The sequence below is a fragment of the Mercenaria mercenaria genome, chromosome 5, assembly GCF_021730395.1.
Source record: "Mercenaria mercenaria strain notata chromosome 5, MADL_Memer_1, whole genome shotgun sequence".
Lineage (NCBI taxonomy): Eukaryota > Metazoa > Mollusca > Bivalvia > Venerida > Veneridae > Mercenaria > Mercenaria mercenaria.
The window spans coordinates 23798096-23812442 of NC_069365.1; the positions used below are offsets into that span (position 1 = coordinate 23798096).

A 14347-nucleotide genomic window follows, 5' to 3' on the forward strand; every position below is an offset into this window, starting at 1 on the left:
TGAATAACTGGACTATGTTATTTTTAACTACTTAAAAGATACAGTAGTTTTAAAAATACAATAGAACGCTGTAGTTATAATTCCCCCTGAATTAAATTTAACACAGGTGTATGGGTTTATTTTCTATGAAACCTGTTGGAGTTTAGAAATGTCATACAAAATGAAAGCCTTGCAAGTAAATATCTTTTGGAGTATTTTGAAATGTACGGTGCCCCTAAAGTGACATGTAATACATATTTTTTCCAATTAGGTAATGTGAGACTTTTTTTTTATTTCGTTTAAACGAAATAAAAAAAAGTCTCACATTACCTAATTGGAAAAAATGTGTGTAACATGTCACTTTAGGGGCACCGTAGAAATGTTCTGCTGAGTATCTGTATATTTTCATATTTTAATTTTTTAAAAAAAAGATAGTTCAAAGAAAAAATGTACTCTGAATATCATGCTAGATAAATAGTTTATTTGCAAGCTGTTTACGTCTTTTGAAAGTCAAATATATACATTATATATATATTTCGTTTGTGTTTGAAGCAAACGTTAAATAGGTTTATCTCTTCTTAATACACCAGGAGGGTGGAAAAGACTTCTGCAATAAATGCATGTTTCAATTAAAACTCCAAACTTTAATGGATGTATCGTGGTAAAAGCACTTCAAATTTTATCATCATTTTTATCATTGTTTCCTATATCAAACATTTTGCTCCTTGTTTGAGAAATACAGATACCTCTGGTGTATTGTGTCAAATTATCTTTGATCATCTGAAACATCTAAACCTACATGTTTTAGTAGCATGTTTTTCGCCTATAATATCTGTAGGCGTTCAACTATCTATCATAGGAAATGCAATCTTTTTATGTGGTATTGTATAAATATTATAACAAATATCCGTAAATTGTACATTTATGCAAATTTAGTATGGACGATTATTCAGATAAATGACACGTTTGAAAACCATGCTAGGTGATTAATTGATTTGTTTAAGAAATAATATATCCCAAAATGTGATTTATTGTTTTGAATTCAGGTAAGAAGAAATAATATCACCAGGACCCAGCCCGAGGAATTTATACTTAAGCCCATTAGAACTGTTCGAGATATTTCAATTCTAATTAACAAACTCCACAGGTAAAACACATGCTATAAAAAGTTCTATTCTGGACAAGCAGAATTATCAATCATTATAATATACCTAGAGGTAGGAATTAAAACTCTATATTATAATAGCTAAAGGGAGTAATAACTTACCATTACACAGTATATATCTTTACAATACGTAGAAAATGTTTGCATTATTCTCATGTTAAATATTAATTTTGACCTTGCAACAGACTCCAACCGTAGTGTTGATGGATCCCCAAAAGAGGTTTCATTCTTTTGGAGATGAAGCAAGAAGGGATTATGAGCAGTTAATGAAAACAGGCGCCCACAAAAAATGGTATCTGTTCGAAAGATTCAAAATGAAACTGTTCGTGAAAGAAACGGTACGTATTATTTATAAATCTTGCAAAATAGTCTGACAAATGTGCTATTTTAATAGTATCCAACGTCAAATACATGTTATGGTAGCTCTGTTTTTAGCTCACCTCAGGTGAGTTTTTGTGATCGCTCGATGTCCGGCGTCCGTCGTCTGTCTGTCTGTTGCCTGTCAACATTTAGCTTGTGTATGCGATACAGGCTTTTTTTCAACTGATCTTCATGAAATTTTGTCAGAATGATTACCTTGATGAAATCTAGGCCGAATTCGAAAATGGGTCATCTGGTGTCAAAAACTAGGTCACTAGGTCAGATCAAAGAAAAACCTTGTGTATGCGATAGAGGCTGTAATTTTCAATTAGTCTTCATGAATTTTAGTCAGAATAATTACCTTGATGAAATTTAAGCCTAGTTTGAAAATGGGTTATCTGGGGTCAAAAACTAGGTCACTAGGTCGAATCAAAGAAAAACCTTGTGTATGCGATAGAGGCTGTATTTTTCAGTTAGTCTTCATGAATTTTGGTCAGAATGATTACCATGATGAAATCTAGGATAAATTCGAAAATGGGTCATCTGAGGTCAAAAAACTAGGTCACTAGGTCAAATAAAAAAGACCTTGTGTATGTGATAGAGGGTGTATTTTTTTATTAATCTTCATGATTTTTAGTCTGAATAAATGCCTTGATGAAATTTAGGTCAAGATCGAATATGGGTCATCTGGGTCAAAAAGTAGGTCACTAGCTCAAATCAAAGGAAAACCTTGTGTATGCGATAGAGGCTGTATTTTTCAATTGATGTTCATGAAATTAAGTCAGAATGATTGCCTTGATGAAATCTAAATAGAATTGGAATATGGGTCATCTAGAATAAAAAAATAGGTCACTAGGTTAAATAAAAGAAAAACCTCGTGTATGCGATAGAGGCTGTATTTTTCAACTGATCTTCATGAAATTTTGTTAGAATGATTGCCTTGATGAAATCTAGATAGAATTGGAATATGGGTCATCTAGGGTAAAAAACTAGGTCACTAGGTTAAATAAAAGAAAAACCTCGTGTATGCGATAGAGGCTGTATTTTTCAACTGATCTTCATGAAATTTTGTTAGAATGATAGCCTTGATAAAATCTAGGTTAAGTTCGAATATACGTCATCTGGGTTTAAAAACTAGGTCACTAGGTCAAATCAAGGAAAAACCTTGTGTATGCAGTAGGGGCTGCATTTTACACTGGATTTTCGTAAAATTTAATCAGATTGGTTGCCTTGATGAAATCTAGGCCAAGTTCGAATATGGATGGTCTGGGGTCATAAACCTGGTCACTAGGTCAAATCAAAGAAAAACCTTGTGTATGCGATAGAGGCTGTATTTTTCAATTGATCTTCATGAAATTTGGTAAGAATGATAGACTTTGTGAAATCTAGGTCCAGTTCGAATATGGGTTATCTGGTCAAAAACTAGGTCACTAGGTCAAATCAAAGAAAATACTTGTTTATACTCAAGATTTTTGCTCCAATTTTAATGATAGTTGGTCAGAATATTTATTTCCATGAACTCACTAGGTCAAACATGTTTACACTGTTATGGTGTGTTATGGTGTGTTTCTCAGGTGAGCGACCTAGGGTCATCTTGGCCCTCTTGTTTTATATTAAGTATAAAATGTTTTATTAATCTGAAAATATTTGGATATCTATGAGGTTCTGTTTAATGTTGAAATAAACAAGTTTTGAAAGAATAATAATTTTGATTATGCAAATTCCTTGACATAAAGGCAATGAGCAAAATAATGTAAACTTAACATATGTTTTATTTCATTATAGACTTATTTCATACTAAACAAAGGTTTTACATAAAAAGTTCAAACGTATTATTGTAATGGAATATAAAGAAAGATTAATACTATTCATTTTCAGCCGCTTCAAAAAGACGTTGAAATTGAAGATATTCTTGGTAAGCCTATGAAGGCGATTGACGTTTTCACTGAAGCTATCAGATATATTAAAGAACATCTTGAAGGTGTTCTTAATGATCCTACAAGAGAAAGCCATGTGCCGATACAAAAGGATACAGACATACGATGGGTCCTTACAGTGCCTGCTATATGGAATGATCTTTCCAAGAAGTTCATGAGGGAAGCCGCCAAAAATGTATGAACAGTTGCCTTTAACTGTTTACATATATCTGAAAAACTTGTTTATATTTCGTATAGAAATAAAGTAATATCTGAATAATAGTATCAACAAAATTATATAAAACAGGTTTTATACATGTTCTACATATAAACAACAACATAAATCTTTCAGATTCAAACAAACAGTAGAGTTTCAGCGGTTTTTAGTCTATATAGGTTTTAATCAAAATTAATATTACGTATCCGTCATAGATTTATCTTACAGAGTAGAAGCTTTCGACAGTGTTTTGCAATATATTGCTATCTCTCAAGCTGATTTGTACAATGTACTATCATAATTTAAATTCATTATGTACAACGATTTACGTATTACATTTTTACTTGAACAAATACATTGGAAACACCTGGCAATCATAACATTTGGACTTTTTTTTCAAAATCTAAACACAAAGCAACCTTGTAAAAGGTCTTATAACATGAAATACCTCAATTGTCACCAAGTCATATGAATACTCACTTTTATTTTTCATCCAGGCTGGCATTCCTGATGACATGCTTCTACTGGCACTTGAACCTGAGGCAGCTTCCGTTTTCTGCAAGAGAGAACTAGGAATTGATAGAGTTCCTGTAGGATGTAGATACCTGGTTCTTGACCTTGGAGGTGAGGGTTAGACATATGGTCTTTTACGTCAATAATAACTGTTGTCTTTATCTCCTATTAATGGACTTGATTTAAAACAAACAAATATAACTTTATCTGTAGGATTTACTCTACAATCAAAGCAAACAGTTGACCTGTCTAACGTGCAGAATTGTTTTCAAACATTTTCATCACTATGATATAGGGGCCGTTCCGGTAAAATCAGGTCTAAAATCAGCATGCTTGCTGGTGGAACATCGGTAATATACACAAAAACATAAATGCCGGAAATGATATCCGGATCAGTACCTTAAGCCTCCATCAACCAGACATTTGACACTGGAATATCGCTGAAGACCTTAGTTTCTGGTGTCACAGTACATGATATTGATAGAAACATATTACAATAGGTAAATATACTTTATACCCTATTAAGGGCCTTAATGTATGCCGCTTGGTAAATATGTCACATTTGTCCGTTCAGATTTTATCTAGTCTGACAAATAGTACAGAGAAGATAATTGAAAACTGACCTATTAACAAGGTCATTTATAAGTTGTTGAAAAATATTTAAGGCGGTATGCCTCGAGATTTTCCTTGTGGCTTCTTGTTTTTGCTGCCGACCTTTCCAAGGCGGAATTCCATGTGGCTTTTTGCTTATGCTGCAGACCTTTCCAAGGCGCAAGCCTCGATATTTTCCTTGTGGCTTCTTGCTTTTGCTGCAGGCCTTTCCAAGGCGGTATTTCATGTGGCTTCTTGCTTATGCTGCGGCCTTTCCAATGCGGTAAGCCTCGAGATTTTCCTTGTGGCTTCTTGCTTTTGCTGCAGACTTTTCCAAGGCGGTAAGCCTCGAGATTCTTCTTGTGGCTTCTTGCTTTTGCTGCAGACCTTTCCAATGCGGTAAACCTCGAGATTCTCCTTGTGGCTTCTTGCTTTTGCTGCAGACCTTTCCAAGGCGGTATTCCTTGAGGTTTTACGTATTGCTTCTTGCTTATGCTGCAGACCTCTCCAAGGCGGTAAACATCGAGATTTTCCTTGTGGCTTCTCGTTTTTGCTGCAGACCTTTCAAAGGCGGTATGCTTCGGGATTTTCCTTGTGGCTTTTTGCTTTTGCTGCAGACCTTTCCAAGGCGGTATTCCTTGAGGTTTTCCGTGTTGCTTCTTGCTTATGCTGCAGACCTCTCCAAGGCGGTAAGCATCGAGATTTTCCTTGTGGCTTCTAGCTTTTGCTGCAGACGTTTCCAAGGCGGTATGCTTCGGGATTTTCCTTGTGACTTCTTGCTTTTGCTGCAGACCTTTCCAAGTCGGTATTCCTTGAGGTTTTCCATGTTGCTTCTTGCTTATGCTGCAGACCTTTCCAAGGCGGTAAGCATCGAGATTTTCCTTGATGCTTCTTGCTTATGCTGCAGACCTTTCCAAGGCGGTATGCTTCGGGATTTTCCTTGTGGTTTCTTGCTTTTGCTGCAGACATTTCCAAGGCGTATGCTTCTGGATTTTCCTTGTGATGTCTTACTTTTGCTGCAGACCTTTCCAAGGCGGTATTCCTTGAGGTTTTCCATGTTGCTTCTTGCTTATGCTGCAGACCTCTCCAAGGCGGTAAGCATCGAGATTTTCCTTGTGGCTTCTTGCTTATTCTGCAGACCTTTCCAAGGCGGTATGCTTCTGGATTTTCCTTGTGGTTTCTTGCTTTTGCTGCAGACCTTTCCAAGGCGGTATGCTTCTGGATTTTCCCTGTGGTTTCTTGCTTTTGCTGCAGACCTTTCCAAGGCGGTATGCTTCGGGATTTTCCTTGTGATTTCTTGCTTTTGCTGCAGACCTTTCCAAGGCGGTATTCCTTGAGGTTTTCCATGTTGCTTCTTGCTTATGCTGCAGACCTTTCCAAGGCGGTAAGCATCGAGATTTTCCTTGATGCTTCTTGCTTATGCTGCAGACCTTTCCAAGGCGGTATGCTTCGGGATTTTCCTTGTGGTTTCTTGCTTTTGCTGCAGACATTTCCAAGGCGTATGCTTCTGGATTTTCCTTGTGATGTCTTACTTTTGCTGCAGACCTTTCCAAGGCGGTATTCCTTGTGGTTTTCCATGTTGCTTCTTGCTTATGCTGCAGACCTCTCCAAGGCGGTAAGCATCGAGATTTTCCTTGTGGCTTCTTGCTTATTCTGCAGACCTTTCCAAGGCGGTATGCTTCTGGATTTTCCTTGTGGTTTCTTGCTTTTGCTGCAGACCTTTCCAAGGCGGTATGCTTCTGGATTTTCCTTGTGGTTTCTTGCTTTTGCTGCAGACCTTTCCAAGGCGGTAAGCATCAAGATTTTCCTTGTGGCTTCTTGCTTTCGCTGCAGACCTTTCCAAGGCGGTATGCTTCTGGATTTTTCTTGTGGTTTCTTCGTTTTGCTGCAGACCTTGCCAAGGCGGTATGCTTCTGGATTTTCCTTGTGGTTTCTTGCTTTTGCTGCAGACCTTTCCAAGCCGGTATGCTTCGAGATTTTCCTTGTGATTTCTTGCTTTTACTGCAGACCTTTCCAAGGCGGTATTCCTTGAGGTTTTCCATGTTGCTTCTTGCTTATGCTGCAGACCTCTCCAAGGCGGTAAGCATCGAGATTTTCCTTGTGGCTTCTTGCTTATGCTGCAGACCTTTCCAAGGCGGCATGCTTCTGAATTTTTCTTGTGGTTTCTTGCTTTTGCTGCAGACCTTGCCAGGGCGGTATGCTTCTGGATTTTCCTTGTGGTTTCTTGCTTTTGCTGCAGACCTATCCAAGGCGGTATGCTTCGGGATTTTCCTTGTGGCTTCTTGCTTATGCTACGGACCTTTCCAAGGCGGTATCCCTCGAGATTTTCCTTGTGGCTTCTTGCTTATGCTACGGACCTTTCTAAGGTGATATGCCTAGGGATTTTCCTTGTGGCTTCTTGCTTTTGCCGTGGACCTTTCCAGTGCGGTTTGCCTCGGAATTGTCCTTGTAGCATCTTGAGGCAGACCGTCCCAAGGCGGTATCACTCGAGATTTTCCTTGTGGCTTCTTGCTTTTGCTGCAGACCTTTCCAAGGCCGTATGCTTCGTGATTTTCCTTGTGGCTTTTTGCTTTTGCTGCAGACACTTCCATGGCGTAAAGCCTCGAGATTTTCCTTGTGGCTTCTTGCTTATGTTGCGGACCTTTTCAATGTGATATGCCTAGGTATTTTCCTTGTGGCTTCTTGCTGTTGCTACAGACCTTTCCAAGGTGGTATCCCTCGAGATTTACCTTGTGGCTTCTTGCATTTGCTGCAGACCTTTCTAAGGTGGTATCCCCCGAGATTCTCCTTGTGGCTTCTTGCTTTTGTTGCAGACCTTTCCAAGGCGGTATTCCTTGAGGTTTTCCATGTTGCTTCTTGCTTATGCCACAGACCTCTCCAAGGCGGTAGGCATCAAGATTTTCTTTGTGGTTTCTTGTTTATGCTGCAGACCTTTCCAAGGCGGTATGCTTCGGGATTTTCCTTTTGGCTTCTTGCTTTTGCTGCAGACCTTTCCAAGGCCGTATGCACCGGGATTTTTCTTGTGGCTTCTTGCTTTTGCTTGTAGCATCTTGCTGTTGAGGCAGACCTTCCCAAGGCGGTATTCCTCGATTTTCTTTGTGGTTTCTTCTTTATGCTGCAGACCTTTCCAAGGCGGTATCCCTCGAGATTTTCCTAGTGGCTTCTTGCTTTTGCTGCAGACCTTTCCAAGGCCGTATGCTTCGTGATTTTCCTTGTGGCTTTTTGCTTTTGCTGCAGACACTTCCATGGCGTTAAGCCTCGAGATTCTCCTTGTGGCTTCTCGCTTATGTTGCGGACCTTTGAATGTGATATGCCTAGGTATTTTCCTTGTGGCTTCTTGCTGGTGCTACAGACCTTTCCAAGGTGGTATCCCTCGAGATTTTCCATGTTGCTTCTTGCTTTTACTGCAGACCTTTCCAAGGTGGTATCCCTCGAGATTTTTCTTGTGGCTTCTTGCTTTTGCTGCAGATCTTTCCAAAACGGTGCACATCGGGATTTTCCTTTTAGCTTCTTGCTCTTGCTGCATACATTTCCAAAGCGGATCCAGAGATTTTCATTTCGTTTATTCGACTGTGATGTTTAATGGTAGATTTTTAGTTTCAAATTTCTTGTTTTGTGACCTAGTGGTCTGCTTTGGAAGATGGAATTTAATGTATATGGCGATTCCTGTGAATCTAGGTCCTATTTGATGCTTATTTGCTTCACACACACACACGCACGCAGGCGCGCACAAATACAGAGAGAGAGAGAGAGAGAGAGAGAGAGAGAGGGAGAGAGAGAGGGAGAGAGAGAGAGAGAGAGAGATTCCATAAACCGGAAATGATGGAAACCGTCCGTTCGACCGAAATTGAAAATGCTTATAATTCAAACTGTATTTCATTTTGAATAATCAAACCTCAAATTATCATTAATAAGCGTATGTCCTTTGTTTATATATTTTATCCAGTAAACCCTTGATTTTATAAACAAAATGAAAACGCTTATAATTCAAAAAGTATTTTAACTGAATTTACTAAACCTCACCTGATTATTAATTAGCACATAAGCTTTGCTTACATATAGTATTATCCTGCTACACCGAGTAAAAGCAGGTTTTACCCCTTGATTGAAAATAGGGAATTTATGGCTGTATCTAAGTAACATTTTTATGCATCTTCATTAAACTTTACACAAATGTAGATCATTATATGGTGGTAGTGCATACACATTTTCGTCGTCGGAGCTGCTGTCCTTTTATTATTTTACAATCCATAAATTCCAACAGAACAAAGTAATCCAACAATAGATGTTCATGAAATTCATCACACATAATTATAGATCGTTATAGTGCGAAGGCACGTGCACATCTTTGATTAGGATCTCTTAAGTAACATCAGAGTTATCGCCTTTTTCATTAAAATTCATAAAATTTCCACAAAACAAATAAACACATCGATGGATCTCCAACTTAACACAAATGTAGGTCATTATAGGGCAGAGTTTTTAAACATGATTTGTAAAGAGTAGCAACCAAAAAAACCATTGCACAGTCATTTTTATATAAGCTGTGTTTATATGGACATTAAATATCTAAGAAGATATAGTCTCTCTTTCACAAAACATCCTATAAAGTGGGGACTTAAATTCACCGAATTTGCTTAAGATAATGAATATGAAACATGTATTTTCGTTTTACTTATGAGAAAATTGTACAAAATGAAAGTGCTTTTCCATTTGCTATTTAAAATGTAGGTGGCACAGCTGACATCACGTGCCATGAAGTTAACGTTGATGGAACCTTGAAAGAATTACACCCGCCGACGGGGGGAGACTTTGGTGGCACAACTGTAGACAACAGCTTTATAAACATTCTGAATAGAATATTTGGTGGTGATATCATAAAACGTTTCAAAACGTATTACACGAATGAGTACTGGGAGCTGATGTCTGACTTCGAAATCAAAAAGCGGAAATTTGATGGTTCAGGAAGGGTTGTTCTCAAATTTCCAGTGCGAATGTTAGAATTGTACGAGGATGATGTGGGAGAGACCGTTGAAGAAACTCTGATGTATTCGACCTTGACAGGGCATGTTGAATTCAAACAGGGCAAAATGTTTATGACAGAAAATCTGATGGAAGACATTTTCAATTCTGCCGTGGCAAAAATCAAAGATAAAACTAGTGAACTACTTGAAAAAGTTGATAATATCGACTGTATTTTACTGGTTGGGGGATTCTCGGAGTCTTTATATCTGCAGAACGTAATGAAACAAAACTTTGACAATCTTATCGTTCTTCCGAAAGAACCAGCAGGAGCCGTTCTGAAAGGAGCAGTGATCTATGGCCATGAAACAAAAGCAATATCATCCCGCAAGTGCAGTTACACTTATGGCATTGCGCGAATGATAAAGTTCGATCCAGAAAAACACCCTGAGAAAAAGAAAGTCAGAATGGACAAATTCACATATTGTGATGACGCGTTTAATAAACATATAGAAGTAGGTACTGATGTAAGCGTTAATACGCCAGAAAAAGCCAAAGCACATGAGTATTTTCCTGCTGCGGCTGAGCAAAGACAAGCAGTGTTAGAAGTATATAAAACAAAAAAGAGGAATCCTGTATTTATTGATGAGGATGGTTGTGAGTTTGTAGGGCTCATAAGGGTAGACATAGACCCAAGAGGAGACATATGGTCCAAACTAATGGTAAAACTAATTTTCGGAGGAACAGAACTTATCATTGAAGTCAAAGATGTGAAGAATGGCTCAATAACCACAGGTTCTGTCGACTTTTTAGGTTGAGTGCGTTCATTAATGTACAAAAATTGCTCAAGGTGATATCTACACGCAATCCTGACTTGTTAAGAGAAAAAAGCCGGAACGTGTTTAAAACATTTTTCAACAACGGAAATCGTGTAATCTGAGAAGCAAATATTAACTTGATTATTTTTGATCTGGTCAGGATAATGTCATGTTTTAAAACTTCTAAAAGAGAACGTTATTGTTTGTTTTCCGTTTGCCAGATTTTTTTTCAGTATTTGTTTGAAGGATAGTAAATGGCAAATAGTTCATCAATATTTGCTGATTATCGTGTATATAATGCATTGCCGTTTTGTTAAGTGATTGTTTCTTATAATTCAGTCTAAATGGACATGTATATTTTATTATGTTACTGTATATGCTAGCTATTTGTCTATGTTGGTGAGATATTACACGATGTAACCTACTTCGTTGTCTATGCGATATACTTTTGGGGACTCCCTAATATTCAAATCGCTATCGATTTTAAAACACATATATTACATTTAAGAAAATTGGGTGATTTTGGAAGAGTTATTAATAGAATTCAGTGCTATGGTTCAATATAACATTTCATTCTATGGATTTGGTATGACATGAATTACAACACAAGCTTCAAGCGCACTGGCGGCAATGGTCACGCTTAAAGTATCACAAACGAAACCACAACATTTGATCGGAATTGATAAAAACAAACAAACATTTACTAATTTTATATACGAGTTGCACGGATGCAATATTTACCATCAATGGGTATTACACTTTTATTTTTAGTGTATATATAGAAGTGGTGACTTTTCGTGCGGACGTAAGTGCATCTTTAGAATTTCAGTCCAGTTGCTTATTAAGCATTTGACGTGTTCCTAAAAGAATTATGTTACCCACAAATTATTTATTTAATACCACTAGTTCATTCAAAGTTGACATCTAAAAGTGTATTACAACTAATTTTAACAGTATCATTTTGAAATATGTGATTCATTAGTGTTTTTTTCTTGTTAAATGAATATCCATGAAAATTTTCCAAAGTCATACTTCAAGCCTACCAGACTAGGAAAATTAACCGTTTTTTACATGTTAACGATATCTTCTTATACTGTCTCACATTGATATGTAGTGACACATGTAGTTATTCTTGTATTTATTTTGTATTTTATGTTCTTTATAAACTGATGGAAATATTTATCTTTCAAATATTCTACAGCATATTATTTCACGTATAGATACACTTATCATATATATACTTTAATCACGTATATTTGTTTTCTGGTTAGACTAGGTGACGTTATAGTCCCACTTGGCCGATGCTTGTTTTCATGATTATGAACTTTATGTTTATGAATAATAAACATACGTGTCACTATAATTAGGATTGCCTCTTTATATTGAGACCTTACTGCACTGTGAAATATATACAGTCAGTCCCTAGCTTAGAGGATGTTTGGTAACGTATGACGGAAACGCTTGGTAGCTCAAATGGTACGCATGTAACAAACAAACAAAATATGTTGGTCTATGATCCAAATGCCCATTTTTCTGCTTCTTTTGTTTTTATTATTTGTTTTTGATTTGCACTGAAAACAAATACCGCATTGAAGATTTTCCTACAGATCAAGTTCAAGAGCCCACTATCATTGGCCTAAAATTGGTAAATAATTTAGAGAACAAAACATACATTTTATTTTGACTTGTGTATAGTAAATTATCATATACAACCATCATATACAATATAATTATAATGATATACAATTAAACATATTTCAGCTAACATAATAATGTTAAGGCTGAATAATACATGCGTAAATAAGTCACCTGACTTTATTAACACTATAAACTGTATTTCAATATTTCAACATTCATATTTTAATAAACAGAAGTACAAAATGTGAACATTTCAATGCGCGATAAGTCACCTGACTTTATTAATACTATAAACTGTATTGCAATAAAACAAATATAGGATGTATGACAAACATGCAATATGAGTATAAATGTATGTTCAAATCAAAGTAGAATCTGTATAAACAGTAATAAACATTTATAACATTTATTGACTTGTCATAATTACCTAACAGAAGAGAACAGAACAAAACATAGTATGCTTTGAACTAATAAATTGAATCAGCATCACAGAATGCAAAACAATGTTAATAGAATTCCTCAAGACAGGATCCAAACCTATTTTATATACACCCAAAACATGACAATTTTACTTGTTGAGCTAACCTTTCATTTTCCAGATACTAACTGCTAACTTAATAGATACAAAGTATGACAGTCACAAACTCGTCAAAATGTCAAGCTCAGAGGCCATTGGCGAACTTTAACCTAGGAAACAGTAAGTATACACATAACATTTAGCACATACTATAGACTGATGATTTATATAAGGTGTCATGCAGTAAAAGATATTAATCCGATTGAAATATTAAGAGATACGGTATGAAATAAAGATAATTTAGTATAAAGATAATTACAGACCTGAAACAATTTCGGTATACAATGTATATATTTTGTAGTATCTAGTGTGATCTATAGACATAATCAATTAATCATATCGTTCTGCCTTTACATAAGTTATCTGTGACTAACTAGAGGCGACAAAGCTCCTTAGTATAGAGTTATTACAAGAGACCCTATAATTAACAATGACAAATCCTTGGTATGTTAAAACCAGTCCTCAAAAGAAATTTTCCCTCTTTAAAAACATGGATAGAATCTTTGATATGTTACAAGAGGCCCTAAAAAGTACTCTTCTACCTTTAAACACAAGCCCCAAATCTCGAAATGTTACAAACGGCCATCAGAAGTACTTTTCTATTTTTAAACACAAGGACCAAACCTTTAAAATGGTACAATACAAGGACCAAATCTGTAAAATGATACAAGTGGCACTCATAAAATACTTTTCTATTTTTAGACAAAAGGACCAAACCTTTGAATTATTACAAGTGGTCCTCAAAAGTACTTTTCTATCTTTAAACACAAGGACAATGATCCACTAGAAATAGCCGTGTTCCAAGAAAGAAGCCTTCCTGAAACCACACTCCGCTGGTTGTGTTAACATATAACGATTGACATATGAACAAACACAGAGACGAAGACAAAAATTTATTGTTATATTATTTACAGACTTTTACTTTTCACAAGCATGCCATAAAATAAACAAACAATATTACAAGAAATAAAAACGTATTTAAATTCTTCTTAATAACTTACAGTTTTGTCATCCCAAACATTAGAACTGTTATTGCTAAACCAAAAAACAAGTTATACGAAGATATTTTCGAAGGTTAGGATGCAACCAAACAAAATATTAGTTGACCCAAGTTGACTAAGACTGTTCACAAGAGGTAATTAAATGTGAAACACACCCGAGCCGCCTAGTACCGGCTTCAGTGTAACTCTTATTTGTGCATATAAATGTGAATGGATTCTTTGATTTCAAAGGACCAGTAAAAATAACAACATCAGCTCCAAGTAAAGGGTACCGTTAAAAACTGCTGTTGCGACCAGTTAATAAAATTTATAGTAAGATCCCTTGGATGTATTACATGCAAATCTAAATTCAAATATTGAAACTTATTGTCACGGAACTATGGAAACGAATCATCTTTTTTCACACTATTTAAAAAAAAAACAGCGAAGCAGATGTATTTCATTTTGTTTAGTGAGCCCATTTTATGGCCAGTGTAGAAATGTATATTAGTGTCGCGGAAAATAAGTCACTGTCCTTAAAATAATGCCCGGTAGGATGCCAATAGGGCATATGTAGCAGATAACTAACCTCAACTTAAATTATGATCAAACGAAGTCTTTAAATGCAGAT

General features: G+C 36.2%; 1 protein-coding gene across 8 annotated transcripts in view; it reads left to right on the plus strand.

Annotated features, from left to right (window-relative positions):
- Nucleotides 1–12566, plus strand: part of LOC123556656 (heat shock 70 kDa protein 12A-like) — a 99821-nt gene extending 87255 nt beyond the window's left edge. For all 8 annotated transcript variants that reach the window (XM_053542914.1, XM_053542915.1, XM_053542916.1 and 5 more), the window contains 4 exons: nucleotides 1330–1482; nucleotides 3383–3616; nucleotides 4135–4261; nucleotides 9473–12566. In XM_053542914.1, coding sequence (XP_053398889.1) covers nucleotides 1330–1482; nucleotides 3383–3616; nucleotides 4135–4261; nucleotides 9473–10521 — 1563 coding nt within the window. In that variant the 3' untranslated portion in view covers nucleotides 10522–12566. The remainder of the gene's footprint in view (nucleotides 1–1329; nucleotides 1483–3382; nucleotides 3617–4134; nucleotides 4262–9472) is intronic.
- Nucleotides 12567–14347: the final 1781 nt, after the last annotated feature.